We start from the raw sequence: 15257 nt of genomic DNA, 5'->3' as shown, positions 1-15257 counted from the left end.
TTGCTATCTACACCCAGTCACTCATGTTCAGCTAGCTCTTTGTCTGCCGACACTCGAGCCCTTAGAGGTCGGTCATGTCCGCCCTTGGAGCTCGCCATCTGCTGCGGTACACTCTGGACTGAGATCATGCCTTGAGTCTCCAGACAGCAGAATTCATATACGCGGTAGAAGGCGCCAGTCCTTCGCACTAGTGTCATCAGTCAAGAGGCAAAAGGCAAATCCTGTGGTTTGTTGGTGAATGTGTCTGCTGCCAGGACAAACTGACCCCATTAATAGGATTGGCTGAAAACTGATGGCTGAGTTCTCGGCCGTCTTTGTGGTTTCCTGTCGTGGATGAGAGGGGAAATTCGCACCACATTGGGTGTCGCAAAGAATAAGAACCCCTTGATCTGGCTGCGGCAGTGAATGAATGCTCCCTAGATGCACACATCTTGCCAGAAGGTCTCATTTCTTTCAACGCCTACTGTCGCACCAAAACTCGTGCGGACCATATATGCAGATCTGGAGCTGACACTTGCCGAGAGTGGCATCGTATCCAAGCAGGTAATTCGGATGACTCTCCAGTCACAGGCGAAGCTGCTGTTCACTATAGCTGACGGGGCGGCGCGCCGTCTTCGTCGTCAAGTGGAGCAAAGAGATCCGAAGACTTAGGGGCCGAAGGCAACAAGCCCGAGTTCATCGCTTCCCGCAACTCTGCCAAAAATTCCAGATCATCATCCAGAGAGCGCGTGTAGCAAGAAAATCTGTAGTCTTGTGGTCGTGGCAGGCGTTCATACTGATCTCGAAAGATGTGCCGGTCAAGTGAGTCAAAATTTTCGACTCTGTCTGCCCCAAGCTTGGGCTTCATTGGAAGTGGCGGATGGCCCTCGCGCTGCGGGTTGGTTCCAAAGTCGACAAATGCAGCGAGTTGAAAGGGCATAAGTGAAAATAGCAGGGCCCTTGGAAACGGATGAAGGTACACCCGTCCATACTGAGTGGCTAGTCAATGCCTGCAATGATGCAATGGATTGAGCACTACTCACTTCAAGATTGGACTCGCCGCGGTTAAAGACTACAACGCCACCAAGAATTTTGACCTCAGCCCAGTATCCAGCACAATCTGCCGCCCCCTGAGGATACTGAGTCCACTCTTGATACCGCTCATGATAGAAAAGTGAGGCGCTTTGACAGTAGGGTCCAGGTTCCTGCTTGTGTTGATGCAAGCCTCCGTCTGCTCGAAGAAATAGATCCGCCCCGATGTTGTGTAAGGCGAGCGCTGTCATCTCCAATAGATGCTTGGTGAAATTGTCGCTGTCCACTGCAGTATTTTGGTACGCTTGTGCCTTCTTGACGCAAGTCAGATTCCGTCTAGAACTTGCGTAGGAGGGCGAGGGAGAGAATGGCTCCTTGTGCCCTTACAGACCTTGGTGTCAAAATGGAGCATGTCGAATGAGAAGTTGTCGCGGAAAGTATCCAGAGCCTGGTATGCTTCTGGGCAAACATCGCGCCTGCCGTCAACAAGGGGATGCGTTGCAGGTGGAGGATATTCTCGGCGTTCTTCATAGAGCGGAAGCCCGTCAATGATTTGTGCGAAGGTTTGCCTAGCAACTGGAGTCGCTAGAATGCGTTCTACGGTGCTTTTGAGAGGATCAACATGATCAGCGGAGAGGTCGTTGAGCGAAACGACATCATTATTTTGTTTGAGAGCCTGGTCCATGAGCGCGTTTCATGGAGATACTGATGAATTTTTCAACGAGCAGGTGTTTGGGTCAACATGTGTGTTGATGGACAGACTTGGGCTTTGTGAGAGTGGGAGGGGTATGCGGCGGGTACCTAGGCGCTTACGGAACTAGGGCTGAGAAAGTCGTCCAATCATCCAACAACACTCAGACACTTGAATGCTCCCTGTTAGTCATCGGCACAGGGTATGAACGCTCCCAATCAGTCATCGGTTACAGTATGAATGCTCCCTGATTGACGACACTGATTCCCTACTCTTGTTGTGTGTGCGACGACTGTTGTGACCGAGCCTTGCAAGGCCACTTGATTTCACGCTGCCCTGAGGCAAATATCTTCTAGAAACAATACTCAACCTCCAACAATCTTGCCCTTCTTCTTTCCGTCTGGCTCGCTCTCTCTCGCGCTTGAGGTCGCAGTCGAATTGGCCGGCGGATGCCGTTGCAGACTAGCCACCAACTGAGAAGGATTGCTGCCGCCATCAGCAGCAGCAGCAGCAGCAGCAGCAGTCTCGTCCTCCTCTCGCAGTTTCTTCCGCACCTCCATGAGCGCCTTGCCGAGCAGGTTCTCGCCCCAAGACTCTCGATTGCCCTTTGCGTGCGCAGCGTCATATCCTATTCCCCAGACGCGATCGAATGGAGACGCCTGTAGAGTTCCATGTTAGCCACACTTCCGGGCCCAATTCCCCCTCCACCAGGGAGAAATCACGAAACCCCGGAGAAAGGCAGATGAGACAAACGCACCTCAGCAAGCTCCCTCTCGCCCGTCTCGAGTAGCCTTCTCCCCAAATCCGGCGCCTGGCCAAACTTGTGCATATTTCCCTGCACCACGACGTCGTACTTGCGTTGCTCCCATACCTCGAAGTCAAAATTTTCCACCTTGCGCCCGAGGCTCTTTTGCTTGCGGGGCGTCGGGGCGCGCAGAATGGCCCGGCGGGAGGGCTGTAAAACAAAGTCAGTTCCACTGATGAGACGGGAGAGGGGCGGGGGGTGAGGCTACGTACCTCGTCGCCAAAGCATGCGGCCTTTTGCGCCATCATCCACATCTCGGCGCACTTGTACGGTGTGCCCTCGACGACGAATGGCCGCTCGTACCATTGCGATAGAAAGCCGTATGGTTCCTCGAATTCGCGGAAGAAATAGAGCGTCCCTCTGTGGTCGTCGGCCATGTTTCGCGTTGGTTGGGGTCTTGGTTGTTCTCTTGTGGCCTGTCTGTCTAGTGTCTGTAAAGGTTCAAAGGATGGTAGACTGTCACGAGCGGGTGGGGATGTCTGCCTTATACATAATTGTGTTGAAGAACACAAGGAGTGACTCTTTCGCGGCATTCAAGTAAGGTAGGCACATCGTTGGGTGGTAGCCCTCGCGGCGAGGAACAGCGCTAGCGGTGTCCGAATGGGGAAGTTGGATAGTTTGGTAAGGAGACCGACGACACGACCGTTCCAGCTTTCAATTTGCAACTTGAATCAAGGCGCTTGATTGGTATCGACGACTTTACTGGGCCTGAAAAAGACGTCACGGTAGAACCTGGCCTCCGCAATGCTCTCGAGAATATCCGACCGCGCCTCGTGCAACGCGCGCTTCTGTGGCGACGCTTTGATGACTTCCACGGGTGCCCATCTTCTCGCTGCCTCTTTGAGAGCGCTGACATCAAGGATCCGGTGGTGAAGGTGCTTGGTCACCTTTTTGTACGGCTCCTTTCTCAGAAATGCCCTGTCGGCGTGGACCGTGTTTCCTGCAAGCAGCGCCTTCTTCGGTGTGGGCGCGAATTGTTTGATGTATGAAAGCATTCCCTCTGCAGCGTCCTCGGCGGTAGTGGTAGAAGCTATGGTGGCAGCAGTGAGGCCGGACTTTTGGTGGGTCTTGGTACACCATGCGTCCATCTTGTCGAGGACTTCCTTTTCGTGGTGGATGATGGCCTCATATCCCTTGTCGTCGAGGAGGTTGAGATCATAGTCGGTGACGAAGCAAGAAATCGACATGATGGTGTCATTGTCGTAGTCGAGACCCGTCATCTGAGAGGTGGTGAGCTTTTGCAAGAATAGTGAAGACCCGGGGCGTGTACAGTACCTCGCAGTCGATCCATACTAGAGGCTCTCGGGAGACTTGCTCCGGCATGGTTGCGCAATAGGATCTGTACAGTTGAGACCTGAAAGTCGTAAAGAGTTGGCGTGATAGTCTCAGCTGAGCGAGGTGTGCGGTGCGCAGTAACATAGCCGGTCTGGTTGGATCGCCTCGCTCCTAATCCCTGCCACAATTAACGCGCTTCGACGCCTTGGCAAAACGCGCGACGCGCTCCGACGCACGACCTACAACTTCTCCCCGTCCACTCTCTGCTTTTCCCCGCAACAACCCAACAACGCCTTTTCGCCTCTTTATCGCCTTCAGCCTTCCTACATGGTACCCTCGTAAACCAATACCCTTCGAGTCATCCTCTCTCTCGGCACACTATGTCGTCGACCGCCGCACGCGCAGCTCGACTTGCCGAGTATCGCGCCCTCCGCGCAGCTGGAAAGACACGCGCCGATACTTACCAAGTCGAAGAGGAGACGTCTCTGTATGAAGAAGTCGACGAGGAAGGTTATAAAAAGGTCGTTCGCAGCCGTCTCGACCAGGACGACTTCGTTGTCGACGACAATGGCGAGGGCTATGCGGACGACGGTAGAGAGGATTGGGAAACGGAGCAATACAATCAGTATGAGAGCGAAAGCGATGAAGAGCAACCAGTAAGGGGTAAAGCAGGTCAGCATGAATCCTGCTTTTGACGCAGCAGCCAGCTGATATCCACGAATAGCCAAAAGGAAGCGCGAGGAGGAAGAGAAGAAGAGGGAGAAGGTCAAAAATGGCATTAATAAATATTTCAGCACGAATCCCGTCACAACAGCCCCGAAGCAAAAGGTGGCCAGGACCGCTGAAGACGAGGCCTTCATGGCCGACCTGCTCGGCGAGGTAGACACAAGCGTGCCCAGCCGTCCACGAATGAAGCCCGTCAAGAGCGAAACTCGACGCAAAACACGCGTTCTCTCCCCGCCCATCGATACGTCGCGCCCCAAGTCAAAGCCGCGTCAAAATGCCGAGGAGCATTCGGCCATGGCAGACACTCCGCCCGCCACAAATGGACTGGACGACGACGACGAATTCGGTCCCGCGATCGAAGACGATGTGGCCATGAGCGACCCGCCACTCCCCTCTTCACCAGTCACAAAGGCCATGGAACGGAAGTTCTCCAAGGTCAACGTCAAGGCCGAGGAAGAAGATGACGACGATCTCATGGAGGTTGAGCAGGCTGTTGGTCACTCGGGTGGTAATTCAGCTGGCGTTAATATGACTGGAAGCCGACCTGCGCCAAAGATTAAGCAAAAGGAGGCATATCCTACACCGGATAGTTCGTCACCAACTCGGGCCCCTCCTGAGACTGGGATCGATGCCTCGACCTGGAATAGCGTCACTAGCAAGCTGAATGTCTTGAGCAGCCCGGCGCCCGAAAACTCGCACCACATGGGGAAGCTTAAGCCAGAACATGCGTTAGAGCAAGATGGCAGTCTGCGATTCTTCTGGATTGATTACACCGAGATCAATGGCAGCCTCTGCCTTTTTGGCAAGGTCAAGGATAAGAGCACTGGCAACTTCGTGAGTTGCTTTGTCAAAATCGACAACATTCTTCGAAAGCTTTTCTTCCTTCCTCGAGAATACCGCCAAAGGAATGGAAAGGACACTGACGAAGAAGTGGAATTCTCGGACGTGTACGAGGAAGTCGATTCCTTGATGTCCAGAAACCGCGTTGGCATGCACAAGATCAAGCCCTGCACCAGGAAATACGCGTTCGAGCTTCAAGACATCCCCCGACAAGGTGAATATCTGAAGCTGCTCTACCCTTACGACAAGCCGACGCTGTCTGCTACCGCAACAGGCGAGACCTTCTCGCACGTCTTTGGCACGAACACAGCCTTGTTTGAGCAATTTGTCCTTTGGAAGAACATTATGGGACCATGCTGGCTCAAAATTGAAGGTGCCGACTTTAATGCCGTCACCAACGCGTCTTGGTGCAAGCTTGAGGCTCAGGTCGAAAAGCCCAACAATATCACGCCCTTGGGCGAGACTGACAACTTGGAAGCCCCACCACTCACGCTTATGAGTATTGCCCTTAGGACAACTTTCAACGCCAAGGACAACAAGCAAGAGATTCTTATCGCTAGCGCAAGAGTCTACGAAAACATCTCTCTCACCGACACGACTCCACCAGAAAAGCTGCCTTGCAAGACCTTTACGGTCATGCGGCCGAACGGCGACAATTATCCCACCGGATTCAAGCACGAGGTTGAGACTCAACAAAAGAATGGGAATCATCGAGGTGTCATCAAGATGGAGCGCAATGAACATGGCCTGCTCAGCATATTCATGGCTATTCTCGCCAAGATGGATCCGGACGTCTTGATGGGCCACAGGCTTGATGATGTGGACTACAGCCTTCTTCTCAGTCGCATGCGTGAAAAGAAGACTCCCGGATGGCACAGAATCGGCCGTCTCAAGCGAAGCGAATGGCCCAAAAACGTCTCCCGAGTGGGTGGAAGCTTCTTCGCCGAAAGGCAGCTCGCAACCGGCCGCTTACTTTGTGACTTGGCAAACGACCTGGGCAAATCCCTTATGACCAAGTGCCAGTCCTGGAGTCTGAATGAAATGTGCGAGCTTGTCCTCAGCGACAGGCGCCAGGAGATCGACAATGAGGCTGCGCTGAACACGTGGGCTGCAAAACGCGAGGGCCTCTGGAACTACATGAGGCATTGCGAAGCCGACACTTACTTCATCGCCGCCATCTCCATCAAGGTCCAAATGCTGCCTCTGACCAAGGTCCTCACCAACTTGGCTGGCAACTCCTGGGGCCGTACATTGAGCGGAACAAGGGCGGAACGAAACGAGTTTATTCTTCTTCACGAGTTTCACAAGAACAAGTACATCTGCCCCGACAAATTTTACACCAAAGGCAAGCCAAAGTCTGGCGACGAGGCTGCAGAGGCAGAAGAAGGCGCCGACGCAAAGAAGAAGGACAAGTTCAAGGGTGGTCTCGTCTTTGAACCTGAAAAGGGTCTGTATGACCGCTTCATCCTGGTCATGGATTTCAACTCCTTGTACCCCAGTATCATCCAAGAGTTCAACATTTGCTTCACCACCGTTGAACGAGCGGAATTTGCCGAAGAAGACGAAAAGGTGCCTGAGGTGCCATCTGCATCACAGGAACAAGGCATCCTGCCCCGGCTGATTGCAACTCTTGTCAACCGCAGAAGAGAGGTCAAGAAACTCATGAAGAACCGCGACGCCACCACTGACCAGCTCGCCACTTGGGACATTAAGCAAATGGCGCTCAAGCTGACTGCCAACTCGATGTACGGCTGTCTTGGATACACAAAGTCTCGCTTCTACGCTCGGCCGCTCGCCATGCTCACGACCTACAAGGGCCGTGAAATTCTCAGGCGCACCAAGGACATGGCAGAAAGCAAGATGCTGCGTGTCATTTATGGTGACACTGATTCCGTCATGATCAACACCAACATGGACAACATTCTCGATGCCATCAAGGTCGGCAACGAGTTTAAGAGAGAAGTCAATGACAGCTACAAGCTGCTTGAAATCGACATTGACAATGTGTTCCGCCGTCTTCTTTTGCACGCCAAGAAAAAGTACGCTGCAATCAACATGATTGAAAAGGACGGCAAGTGGATGGAAAAATTGGAAGTCAAGGGTCTGGACATGAGACGTAGGGAATACTGCGCGCTCTCCAAGGAGACATCGTCCCAACTCCTTAACTTCCTCCTCTCTGGAGAAGACCCAGAGGTCGTCGTTGAGCGTATCCACGAGCACCTGCGAGAACTGGCTCAGAAGATGAGGGGCTTTAAGGTTCCAGTCCAAAAGTACACCATCTTTACCCAGCTCGGAAAGGACCCCAAGGAGTATCCCAACGGCAACAGCATGCCCTCTGTACAGGTCGCCCTTCGTCTTCTCGCCAAGGGCAAGCAGGTGAGGGCCAAGGACGTCATGTCCTTCATCATTACGGGCGAGAGCGGCGGCTCCGCCGAGACAGCCGCAAAAAACGCTTTCACATTGGATGAAGTCATCAAGGGAGACTCTGGTCTCAAACCCGGTAAGTGTCGTGCTCTCAAAGTTCATGGTTAGCCACTGACAAGCATAGACATCGACTATTATCTCCACAAGCAAATACTGCCCCCCGTGGAGCGTCTTTGCGCCCCAGTTGCCGGTACCAACGTGACCCGCCTTGCGGAGTGCCTTGGCCTCGACACATCGAAATATCGCGTCAGCACCGTCTCTTCCAACTCACTCGAAAACGAGATCTCCCCCCTTGAATCCCAAATCCCCGACGAAGTTCGCTTCAAGCATTCTCAGCCTCTCATCGTTCGCTGCCCTAGCTGTAAACACCAGTGTGCATTCCGTGGCCTCGCTGCCAACTCCGACATGATAAACCACGACGGCATGCGCTGCCGAAACCCCTCTTGCGAAAAGTCCATCAGCACCCTGAGCATCTCGTCCCAACTCGAAGCGCAAATCCGCCAACATACCGCCCGCTACTACGCCGGCTGGCTTGTATGCGACGACCCCGCCTGCGGCGCGCGGACGCGGCAGATGAGCGTCTACGGACACAGGTGCCTGGGGCCTCAAGGGCGCGGCCTCGGCTGCGGCGGCAGGATGAGCTACGAGTACACGGAGAAGCAAATGTACAACCAGCTGCTGTACCTGGCGTCGCTGTTCGACGTGGACAAGGCCAAGCAGAAGATCCAGCACGAACGCAGCATGATCAAAGGAGTGGAGAAGGAAGTCGAAGAAAAGGTTGTCGTCTTGGCCGAGGTCAATCGCGACAGGTTCGACACGTGGAGGAACGTCGTCAAGGGCTATCTGGACCGGAACGGCCGCCAGTGGGTCCAGATGGATAGTCTGTTTGCGTTTGCACTCAAGGCTATGGGGTCGTGATGAGGCTGCTGCTGTGGCTGGCCGTCATGGAAGGAGGCTTTTGGTGGTTCTGTTGAATGTTTTCTGTTCGGCATTAGGTTGGGATTTGGCATACATACCTGTAGTTGGGTACGTAGGTAGGGATGGCACGGCGTTTGATGGTTGGTTTCTCTGGGAGTCTTCTTGTAGTATACAACTCCCGATGTTGAATTCATGGACTTCAGTCAGAATTCCCCCTTTAGCATGCTCCATGCGCTCAATGACTGAGGCTTGGTAGCAAAAGTCGTGACACACGCAACTCCCCAATCACTATGCTCGATGCTTGAATGCTCCCTCTTAGTCGTCCATACAGCGTATGAATGCTCCCGATCAGTCACCTGGCATGGTATATGGATGCTCCTAATCAGTCGCCAGTACCGAGTACGAATGCTCCCTGTGGACGAGACTGACTCCGCTTATGTGCGCCACGACTTTTATAACCAAGCCTTAGATGCCGTTGACGTAGGAAAGCAACATGTGATTCCGTACCCAGGCGATGCACGGCGACTTAAACGTGATTTCGCTCATAAGGTGGCATTAGTCCAAACGCTCAGGCATTGTGTTATACTTAGGAAGGCCGACAGATGGCGCCTACCGTGCTTTCAAAATCTCTTAATGGTTGAGGTGTCACAGGAGGGCCATCCATCAAAGATGACACTGCTGCTTGCCTTCTCGCTTTGGCAAGCAATTAATACGTCAGACTTACAGGATCCATCCCTTTCAAATGCTCACAAGTATTGAGAATGGCGAACGCCGTCATTCTTGAATGGAGACGCTCGGTGTGGTGCAGTTCTATCAATCAAGAGGTGTTGGGGTTGGGTGAAATCTGAAATTGTAAGCGGAAAAGGAAGGGCGGAAGTTGAGAAGATGAAATGGGACGCGACTGCGTCCACACTGTGCCCAAACCATCAGATTTCCGCATACTCGTCTCCTGGTCTTTGTTTCTCCTCTGTAAACAAATTGCAAGTGGCGAGAACTTTGGCAGTCTCTCTTTCAAGTCTTCTCATAGACATATTCACGCTGTCATCATTTTGAGCCACCATCATCACTCTGCACTGCTATCCTTCAGGTAGGCAGAGCAACATAAAAGCCACTTGACAAGATCCAATCCAAACCCCAAACAAGAGGCAGAAAGTACAAAAGAATACATAATAATTCCCAAGGAAAGTGTCAAAAAGGCAGACCCTTCCTTGGCAGCGCCGTCGAACGCCGGAATTAGAGATTGAGAAGAAGGACTTTGCCCTTCTTTTATAAGAGAAAGTGAGCGCACAGGCAGCATCCACGTGAAGACGCTATGACACATGCCTAAGGGACAGTGCCCTTCCATTCTGCACGAGGAGCACTCGAGTGGACACGCTATGACGCGCAGGGAGCATTCACGTGGCACCGTGACATGATATCACAAGCATTCATGCTCCTCGTGCTCCTTGGGAGGCTCCATGATCCATCATCGTTCGGTTTTGCTGTTTGGCACCAGCAGAAGGGAATGGAGTGGAAACCAGGAGATGACAGGGCGGTTTGACCCAAACGTGGAACAGCATGGGGAACGTTGATTTTCGGTTCAGGCAACCCCTTGATGTCTGTTGTCCTTGTCGATTCTTCTGTGAGGTTTCCTATCAAAGTGTCAACCATCGATGTCTCAACCTTCTTCTGATGACTGACCACAAGCCTTGTTGTGTTTCTCGTTGGATCGTTCTTTCTCGGTGAGTTTTTTTGCGCTGAAAGCTCGGCATCCTCAATCATGGTCCCTGGCATCCATCCTCTGTTCGACATCGTCTCCAGCGAAGTCGCATTTGCTGGTACAGTGCAATGGGGAAACCTGTGTAGACCCCTCACTTCCAAAGGTCAACGAGCCAAAGGACAAACTTATATGCCGCCCCAGGCTGTGCCCTCCTCTTTTCTTTCTCTCATATCCCTCCTTTGGCCTCGGTCTCACACTTCGTCTCAAGACCGCGTTTTCGAAATGCGCTTCTTTTCTCCCGCGAGGAAGGCCCAGGCCATCGACGGCCACAATCCAGCGCCAAACTCTGCGACCCCCGGGGATCTCGAATCTGGCAAGTGGTGCGACATTGAACTCACCAGACCATCGCCTGCAGCGCCTCCGCCCGCACTCCGAAAGCGAATGTCCCAACGCCGGCCCGTCGTGAACACGGCAAGGGAACTCCTGGATGCGAAGATCGAAAGAGAGGAAAGACGGGCTAGAAGGAACAAGATCATCTTCCGCTCTCTTCTCCTACTTTGCTCTTTACTTTTGGTGGCCGCCCAAATATACATCACCGAATTCCCACCGCCAGGAAAGAGCAGAAATACCCTTGGCAAAGAGATGGCCACCGCGTCTTACATCTGGACCACATTCATCCTCTATGTTAGGGTCCTCATGGACAGTGGCGACTGGTCTTTCTGGATCGAAAGCCTTGATTCTGGCATGCATGCGATGATTTTGGTGCATTTCTACGGTAGTATGCATTGGCTGTTTCTGTAAGTCTTGTCGAACGTTGAAAGTCTATTTCGAGGCAACAATGCTGATGAATTTGCAGCTATCCTTTGCGCGAGTAATCTCTCGAGTTGGCGGAACGAGTAATACTCAGCAATGGAGTTTCCGTCCCCGAATGGTTCCTTTGGGACAGGAAGGCGTTGGCAAGGGATTCCGAACGAGCGTTTGACACGCGGCCTCCAGGGATTCGAACAATCTTCTGTCTCTTCATGCAATCTCAAGATGTCTTGTTCTTCGTGCATCCTCGGCTCGTTCAGGAAAAAGGCCGGCGTGTCTTGCAGCGTGTGCTTAATGAAAGAAAACTTGAAGATGAATTTCAAATTGCATTGCGCAATGAGAGAGACGTGATGACCAGTGACGGAAGTGTTGATTTGGTTGCCTGGTGGATGTAGTTGCAGAGTGTTGAAGGTGTGAAGTCTACGAATGTGGTGTCGAGGCTGCGGAGCTCTGCCCCTCGTCAGCGGCAGCGGGGCGCCCCGCGACGTCAGCGCAGGCATCAGGAGCTACAACAACCCACCTACATAAACAACCACTACCACAGCCCAATCCCCGGGCTTCTCCCATCAATCGTCTTCCACACCTCTTACCAAGTTTCATCATGCAGTCCGGAATCTCAGGTCAATACCGCACACCTCCATCCCATTGTTCTGCCCCGCTAACCACCACGATGACCAACAGCCTCCACCGAGCTCCACAGCGCCTTCCAGACGCTCGTCAACGACGAGTCCTCGCGCTTCCTGCTGGCCACCATCGCCGACGAATCGCTGGTCCCCCTCGACACCATCGCCTCGCAATCGCCGTCCGACTTCCACGCCGACCTGGCGCTGCTGGCGCCGCACCTCAAGCCCAACGCGGCGCTCTACATTCTGCTGCGGCGCTCGCCCTCGCGCTTCGTCGCCGTAACCTATGTGCCCGACGCGGCGCCGGTGCGGCAGAAGATGCTCTTCGCCAGCACGCGGCTGACGCTGGTGCGCGAGCTGGGCAGCGAAAAGTTCGAGGAGCAGGTCTTCGCGACGACAGCGGAGGAGCTGACGGCCGAGGGCTGGCAGCGCCACGAGGCGCACGTTGCGGGCGAGCAGCCGCTGACGCAGGAGGAGCAGGACTTGCAGGGCATCAAGGAGGCCGAGGCGCAGGAGAGCGGCGGCACGGGGGCGCGGCGGGTCCAGACGAGTGGGCATCTGAGCATGCGGGTCGACGAGGGGGTTGTGGAAGCGCTCGAGGGGCTCAAGGACGAGGGCAAGGACGAAAACCTGGTGCAATTGGTGCGTACTCCTCCACCTACCCCTGACGCGGGACTGCCAACCAGGAGACCGCGGCCACACGCAGACCTCACTCACACGATTACCCCTGACAGAAAATCGACGTGCCTACCGAAACCATCACGCTCGTGTCCGCAACAGCCGGCTGCACCGCCGCCGCCCTCTCCACGTCCATCGCCGCCGACGAGCCGCGCTACTCCTTCTACCGGCACAAGACCGACTCGGGCGCGGCGCCCATTCTCTTCATCTACACCTGCCCGGGCACGTCCAAGGTCAAAGAACGCATGGTCTACGCCGCATCGCGCGGCTTCGTCGTCTCGCTCGCGGAAACGACGGCGGAGCTGCCGATTGCCAAACGCGTGAGTTTCTCCCATCTTGTTTTGTAATGCTGCATTGTCGGCGGCTGACGAGCACGCGCGTGTCTAGCTCGAGTTCACCAGTCCCGAGGATATTGGCCCCGAGGCCATCGACGAGGAGTTTGCGCCCAAAGAGGAGAAGAAGACGGGCTTTGCTAAGCCGAAGAGGCCGGGCAGGCGCTAAGGTAGACCTCTCACTTTCTCGCGCCGTGGCCTGAACCGGGGCAGCAGTGAGTACAGCATGGCGCAAAGGCGGATCTTTTTCTGGTGCAGGGAAGCGCGGCAGAGTTGTAGATCTGCAAATGAAGCAGGCTTTTGAATGCGGATGAAGACGCCGCCGGGACCAGGGTTTGAATTTGGACTCGCCGTCAGACACGCAGGAGTGGCAAGGAGACCGCCATCAAACGAGACGAAGAAAGAAGAATCTCTGAGATAGCAGAGACAGATGACGCCAACAGAGGCACAAGAGACGAGAGAAAAGATGGGAAGCTTCAAACGCGTGGCAGCATGTTGCTGCGCGCTCTCTGGCCCCTTAAAGCACCTGAAAGTATCTATCTACATACGCACCCACGACATATGCTGCTGCTCCGGCGCGAAGGAAATTAGAAGGCACTTGCATCTCTCGCTCTGCTCTGCTCTGTTCCGCTTCAATGCTAGTACTGTAGGTACTCCTGCCACTCTCTCAAGCACCCATGGCACGTACCACAACAAGCGCCGCGCCTACACCTATCCTCCATCCTCCCACCCCCTCTACCACAGCCACATTCGCCCTCGCCCCTCCCCTGACCACCTTTCCCAGTGCTTCCTCACCACCTCCTCACTCCTCGTAGCTCCCGCCGGGAATGTAGTCCCTCCCGCGCTCGAGGATGTTCTTGAGATACTCGTACACGGTGAACGTGACGGCCTGGCCCGGCGCCACGCGCATGATGCGCGGCGTGATGCCCTTGTAGAAGGAGCGCGTGCCTTCTTGCTTCCACATGTCCCTGCGCGCGACGACGTCGTCAGCCAAATGTCCGCGAAGCACACAAGACTACACAGAGGATGGAGGGAGGGAGGGAGGGAGGGAGGGGGAAACAATCAAGCGGTCAAGCACATACTTCCCAATCTTGACAATGCGGCCAAGCGCCGTCTCGCCCTCCTCCGCCGGCGTCTTCTGCAAACGCGTCTTAATCGTATCGATCGGGGCATTGCTCAGGGGGCCCATGGCGCCGCTGACGAGGCCAATGGCGGCCGTCTGCCAGCCGGGCAGGTCGGTCTTGCCCTGCCAGCTCTGCAGCGCGGCGCGGAACTCGGAGTAGGCGGTGAAGTTGACAGCCTGGTTGGAGCCCTGGCGCAGCGCCGTCAGCGACACGCCGCGGTACAGCGCCGCCGCGCCCTCCTCGCGCACCACCGTGTACAGCGCGTGCGCCGCGTTGCGGTACTTGGGTATGTCGAGCGGGTCCGCCATGCTGTGGTGTTGGGCCTGCAGCCGGATTTTGACGACTTCCATGGGCGTGACGACGGCGACGGCTTCGGTGACGCCGGCGGAGAGGCCGGCTGGTGCAGGCGTGCGAGTTAGCTTTTTTGTCCATTCTTTTCCCTTTTTCTTCCCTTTTGCTTTGATGTGGAGGGGCTTTGGGACTGCACGTACCGATGAACGTCGCCTGTCCGCTGACGGAGCCGTCTTTGCCCGCGAGCAGCTGCTTGTACCATTCGTAGCTGGTGAAGCGAATCGCCATTTTGGGAACGATGCCCGTCAGGACGGCACCGAGACCCTTGTACAGACCGAGGGGCGTTTCCCGCTTGACAATGTCGGCACCGGTGCGGAGGAAGCCGCGAGCTTTCGTCTAGCAAAAGTAGAATTCAGTATGGTTCTCCGGACACTGACTGGATGGATTTGTTGAAGTTGGAGTGTGCTGTTCAGGGGAACTTGGGCACGGCTTTTGGTGGAGCCTCCAAGAGAAGGACTCTGGGAAAATGCTTGACTGGAAACTTGGGCAACACTCACCCCTGGAGCTCTTCCTCTTCGCGAGAGCTGCATGCGCACTTTGATCGTGTCTGTATGGCCATCAGTTGTATTTTCCGGCAAACAGAAAGCTTTCCCACTTACCAAGAGGATGACATGCAAGCGCCTCCATCATGCCTGCTCCACCGCCCGCTGTGTCCAAACATCAGCCCTCCATTCTGCAGATATTCCCCAGTTCTTCAACTAAGTGAGCATACCGATCAAGTTGGTCGCCGCCGACGGCTTCTTGCCGTTTGGCCCCTTCACATTCTTTGCTGACATGTTTGCCAGTCGCGTATGCCAGACAGCCTCCTTGATATGGCCTTGGTCGTGCTCCGCGCGGTGAGGAAGTAAGTGGGTTGCTTGCTAGCCGCAGATGCTAGGCTGACGCGCTCGTCGTGCTCGACACCAGGATAATGTTCGAAGACCGCCGTAGAAAGCTTTTGCGGTTTGCGA

At 54.7% G+C, this 15257-nt stretch overlaps 7 protein-coding genes across 7 annotated transcripts; 3 read left to right on the top strand and 4 right to left on the bottom strand.

The window, feature by feature from the left end:
- Positions 1-166: 166 nt before the first annotated feature.
- J3D65DRAFT_688088 (uncharacterized protein) lies at positions 167-1696 on the bottom strand (the record flags this gene model as incomplete). The annotated part of the gene is made up of 3 exons (XM_066803859.1): positions 167-970; positions 1023-1382; positions 1403-1696. 3 exons carry the CDS (start codon positions 1694-1696, stop codon positions 587-589), a joined length of 1038 nt encoding a protein of 345 aa, XP_066650541.1. The 3' UTR covers positions 167-586.
- Positions 1697-2067: 371 nt separating this feature from the next.
- Positions 2068-2884, bottom strand: J3D65DRAFT_561312 (DUF1768-domain-containing protein; the record flags this gene model as incomplete). The annotated part of the gene is made up of 3 exons (XM_066797511.1): positions 2068-2361; positions 2460-2657; positions 2720-2884. 3 exons carry the CDS (start codon positions 2882-2884, stop codon positions 2068-2070), a joined length of 657 nt encoding a protein of 218 aa, XP_066650540.1.
- Positions 2885-3178: 294 nt separating this feature from the next.
- On the bottom strand, positions 3179-3830 carry J3D65DRAFT_561359 (ribonuclease H-like domain-containing protein; the record flags this gene model as incomplete). The annotated part of the gene is made up of 2 exons (XM_066797514.1): positions 3179-3727; positions 3783-3830. The coding sequence occupies 2 exons, from the start codon at positions 3828-3830 to the stop codon at positions 3179-3181; spliced, it is 597 nt and encodes a 198-aa protein (XP_066650539.1).
- Positions 3831-4036: 206 nt separating this feature from the next.
- J3D65DRAFT_640787 (DNA polymerase-like protein alpha catalytic subunit) lies at positions 4037-8946 on the top strand. The gene is made up of 3 exons (XM_066801827.1): positions 4037-4454; positions 4507-7848; positions 7897-8946. Exons 1-3 carry the CDS (start codon positions 4163-4165, stop codon positions 8688-8690), a joined length of 4428 nt encoding a protein of 1475 aa, XP_066650538.1. The 5' UTR covers positions 4037-4162; the 3' UTR covers positions 8691-8946.
- Positions 8947-10242: 1296 nt separating this feature from the next.
- J3D65DRAFT_152310 (uncharacterized protein) lies at positions 10243-11301 on the top strand. The gene has a single exon (XM_066794098.1). It carries the CDS (start codon positions 10450-10452, stop codon positions 11188-11190), a length of 741 nt encoding a protein of 246 aa, XP_066650537.1. The 5' UTR covers positions 10243-10449; the 3' UTR covers positions 11191-11301.
- Positions 11302-11701: 400 nt separating this feature from the next.
- J3D65DRAFT_152250 (twinfilin-1) lies at positions 11702-13132 on the top strand. Its single transcript, XM_066794097.1, has 4 exons — positions 11702-11819; positions 11881-12464; positions 12557-12820; positions 12888-13132. Exons 1-4 carry the CDS (start codon positions 11801-11803, stop codon positions 12999-13001), a joined length of 981 nt encoding a protein of 326 aa, XP_066650536.1. The 5' UTR covers positions 11702-11800; the 3' UTR covers positions 13002-13132.
- A 502-nt stretch (positions 13133-13634) lies between these two features.
- J3D65DRAFT_607366 (mitochondrial uncoupling protein 2) lies at positions 13635-15083 on the bottom strand (the record flags this gene model as incomplete). The annotated part of the gene is made up of 6 exons (XM_066798500.1): positions 13635-13800; positions 13915-14353; positions 14448-14643; positions 14685-14854; positions 14907-14954; positions 15020-15083. The coding sequence occupies 6 exons, from the start codon at positions 15081-15083 to the stop codon at positions 13635-13637; spliced, it is 1083 nt and encodes a 360-aa protein (XP_066650535.1).
- Positions 15084-15257: the final 174 nt, after the last annotated feature.

Source organism: Phyllosticta citribraziliensis, assembly GCF_038025025.1.
Source record: "Phyllosticta citribraziliensis strain CPC 17464 chromosome Unknown J3D65scaffold_14, whole genome shotgun sequence".
In the NCBI taxonomy this organism is placed as follows: Eukaryota; Fungi; Ascomycota; class Dothideomycetes; order Botryosphaeriales; family Phyllostictaceae; genus Phyllosticta; species Phyllosticta citribraziliensis.
This window is presented reverse-complemented; position numbering and strand designations above follow the sequence as displayed.

Bases quoted from the DNA above. Each gene is read 5' to 3' on its own strand.
- J3D65DRAFT_640787 (XM_066801827.1), top strand. From the start codon at position 4,163: ATGTCGTCGACCGCCGCACGCGCAGCTCGACTTGCCGAGTATCGCGCC. The intron at 4,455-4,506 runs GTCAGCATGAAT...ATCCACGAATAG, and splicing joins ACCAGTAAGGGGTAAAGCAG to CCAAAAGGAAGCGCGAGGAG. The intron at 7,849-7,896 runs GTAAGTGTCGTG...TGACAAGCATAG, and splicing joins AGACTCTGGTCTCAAACCCG to ACATCGACTATTATCTCCAC.
- J3D65DRAFT_152310 (XM_066794098.1), top strand. From the start codon at position 10,450: ATGGTCCCTGGCATCCATCCTCTGTTCGACATCGTCTCCAGCGAAGTC.
- J3D65DRAFT_152250 (XM_066794097.1), top strand. The intron at 12,465-12,556 runs GTGCGTACTCCT...TACCCCTGACAG, and splicing joins ACGAAAACCTGGTGCAATTG to AAAATCGACGTGCCTACCGA. The intron at 12,821-12,887 runs GTGAGTTTCTCC...GCGCGTGTCTAG, and splicing joins AGCTGCCGATTGCCAAACGC to CTCGAGTTCACCAGTCCCGA.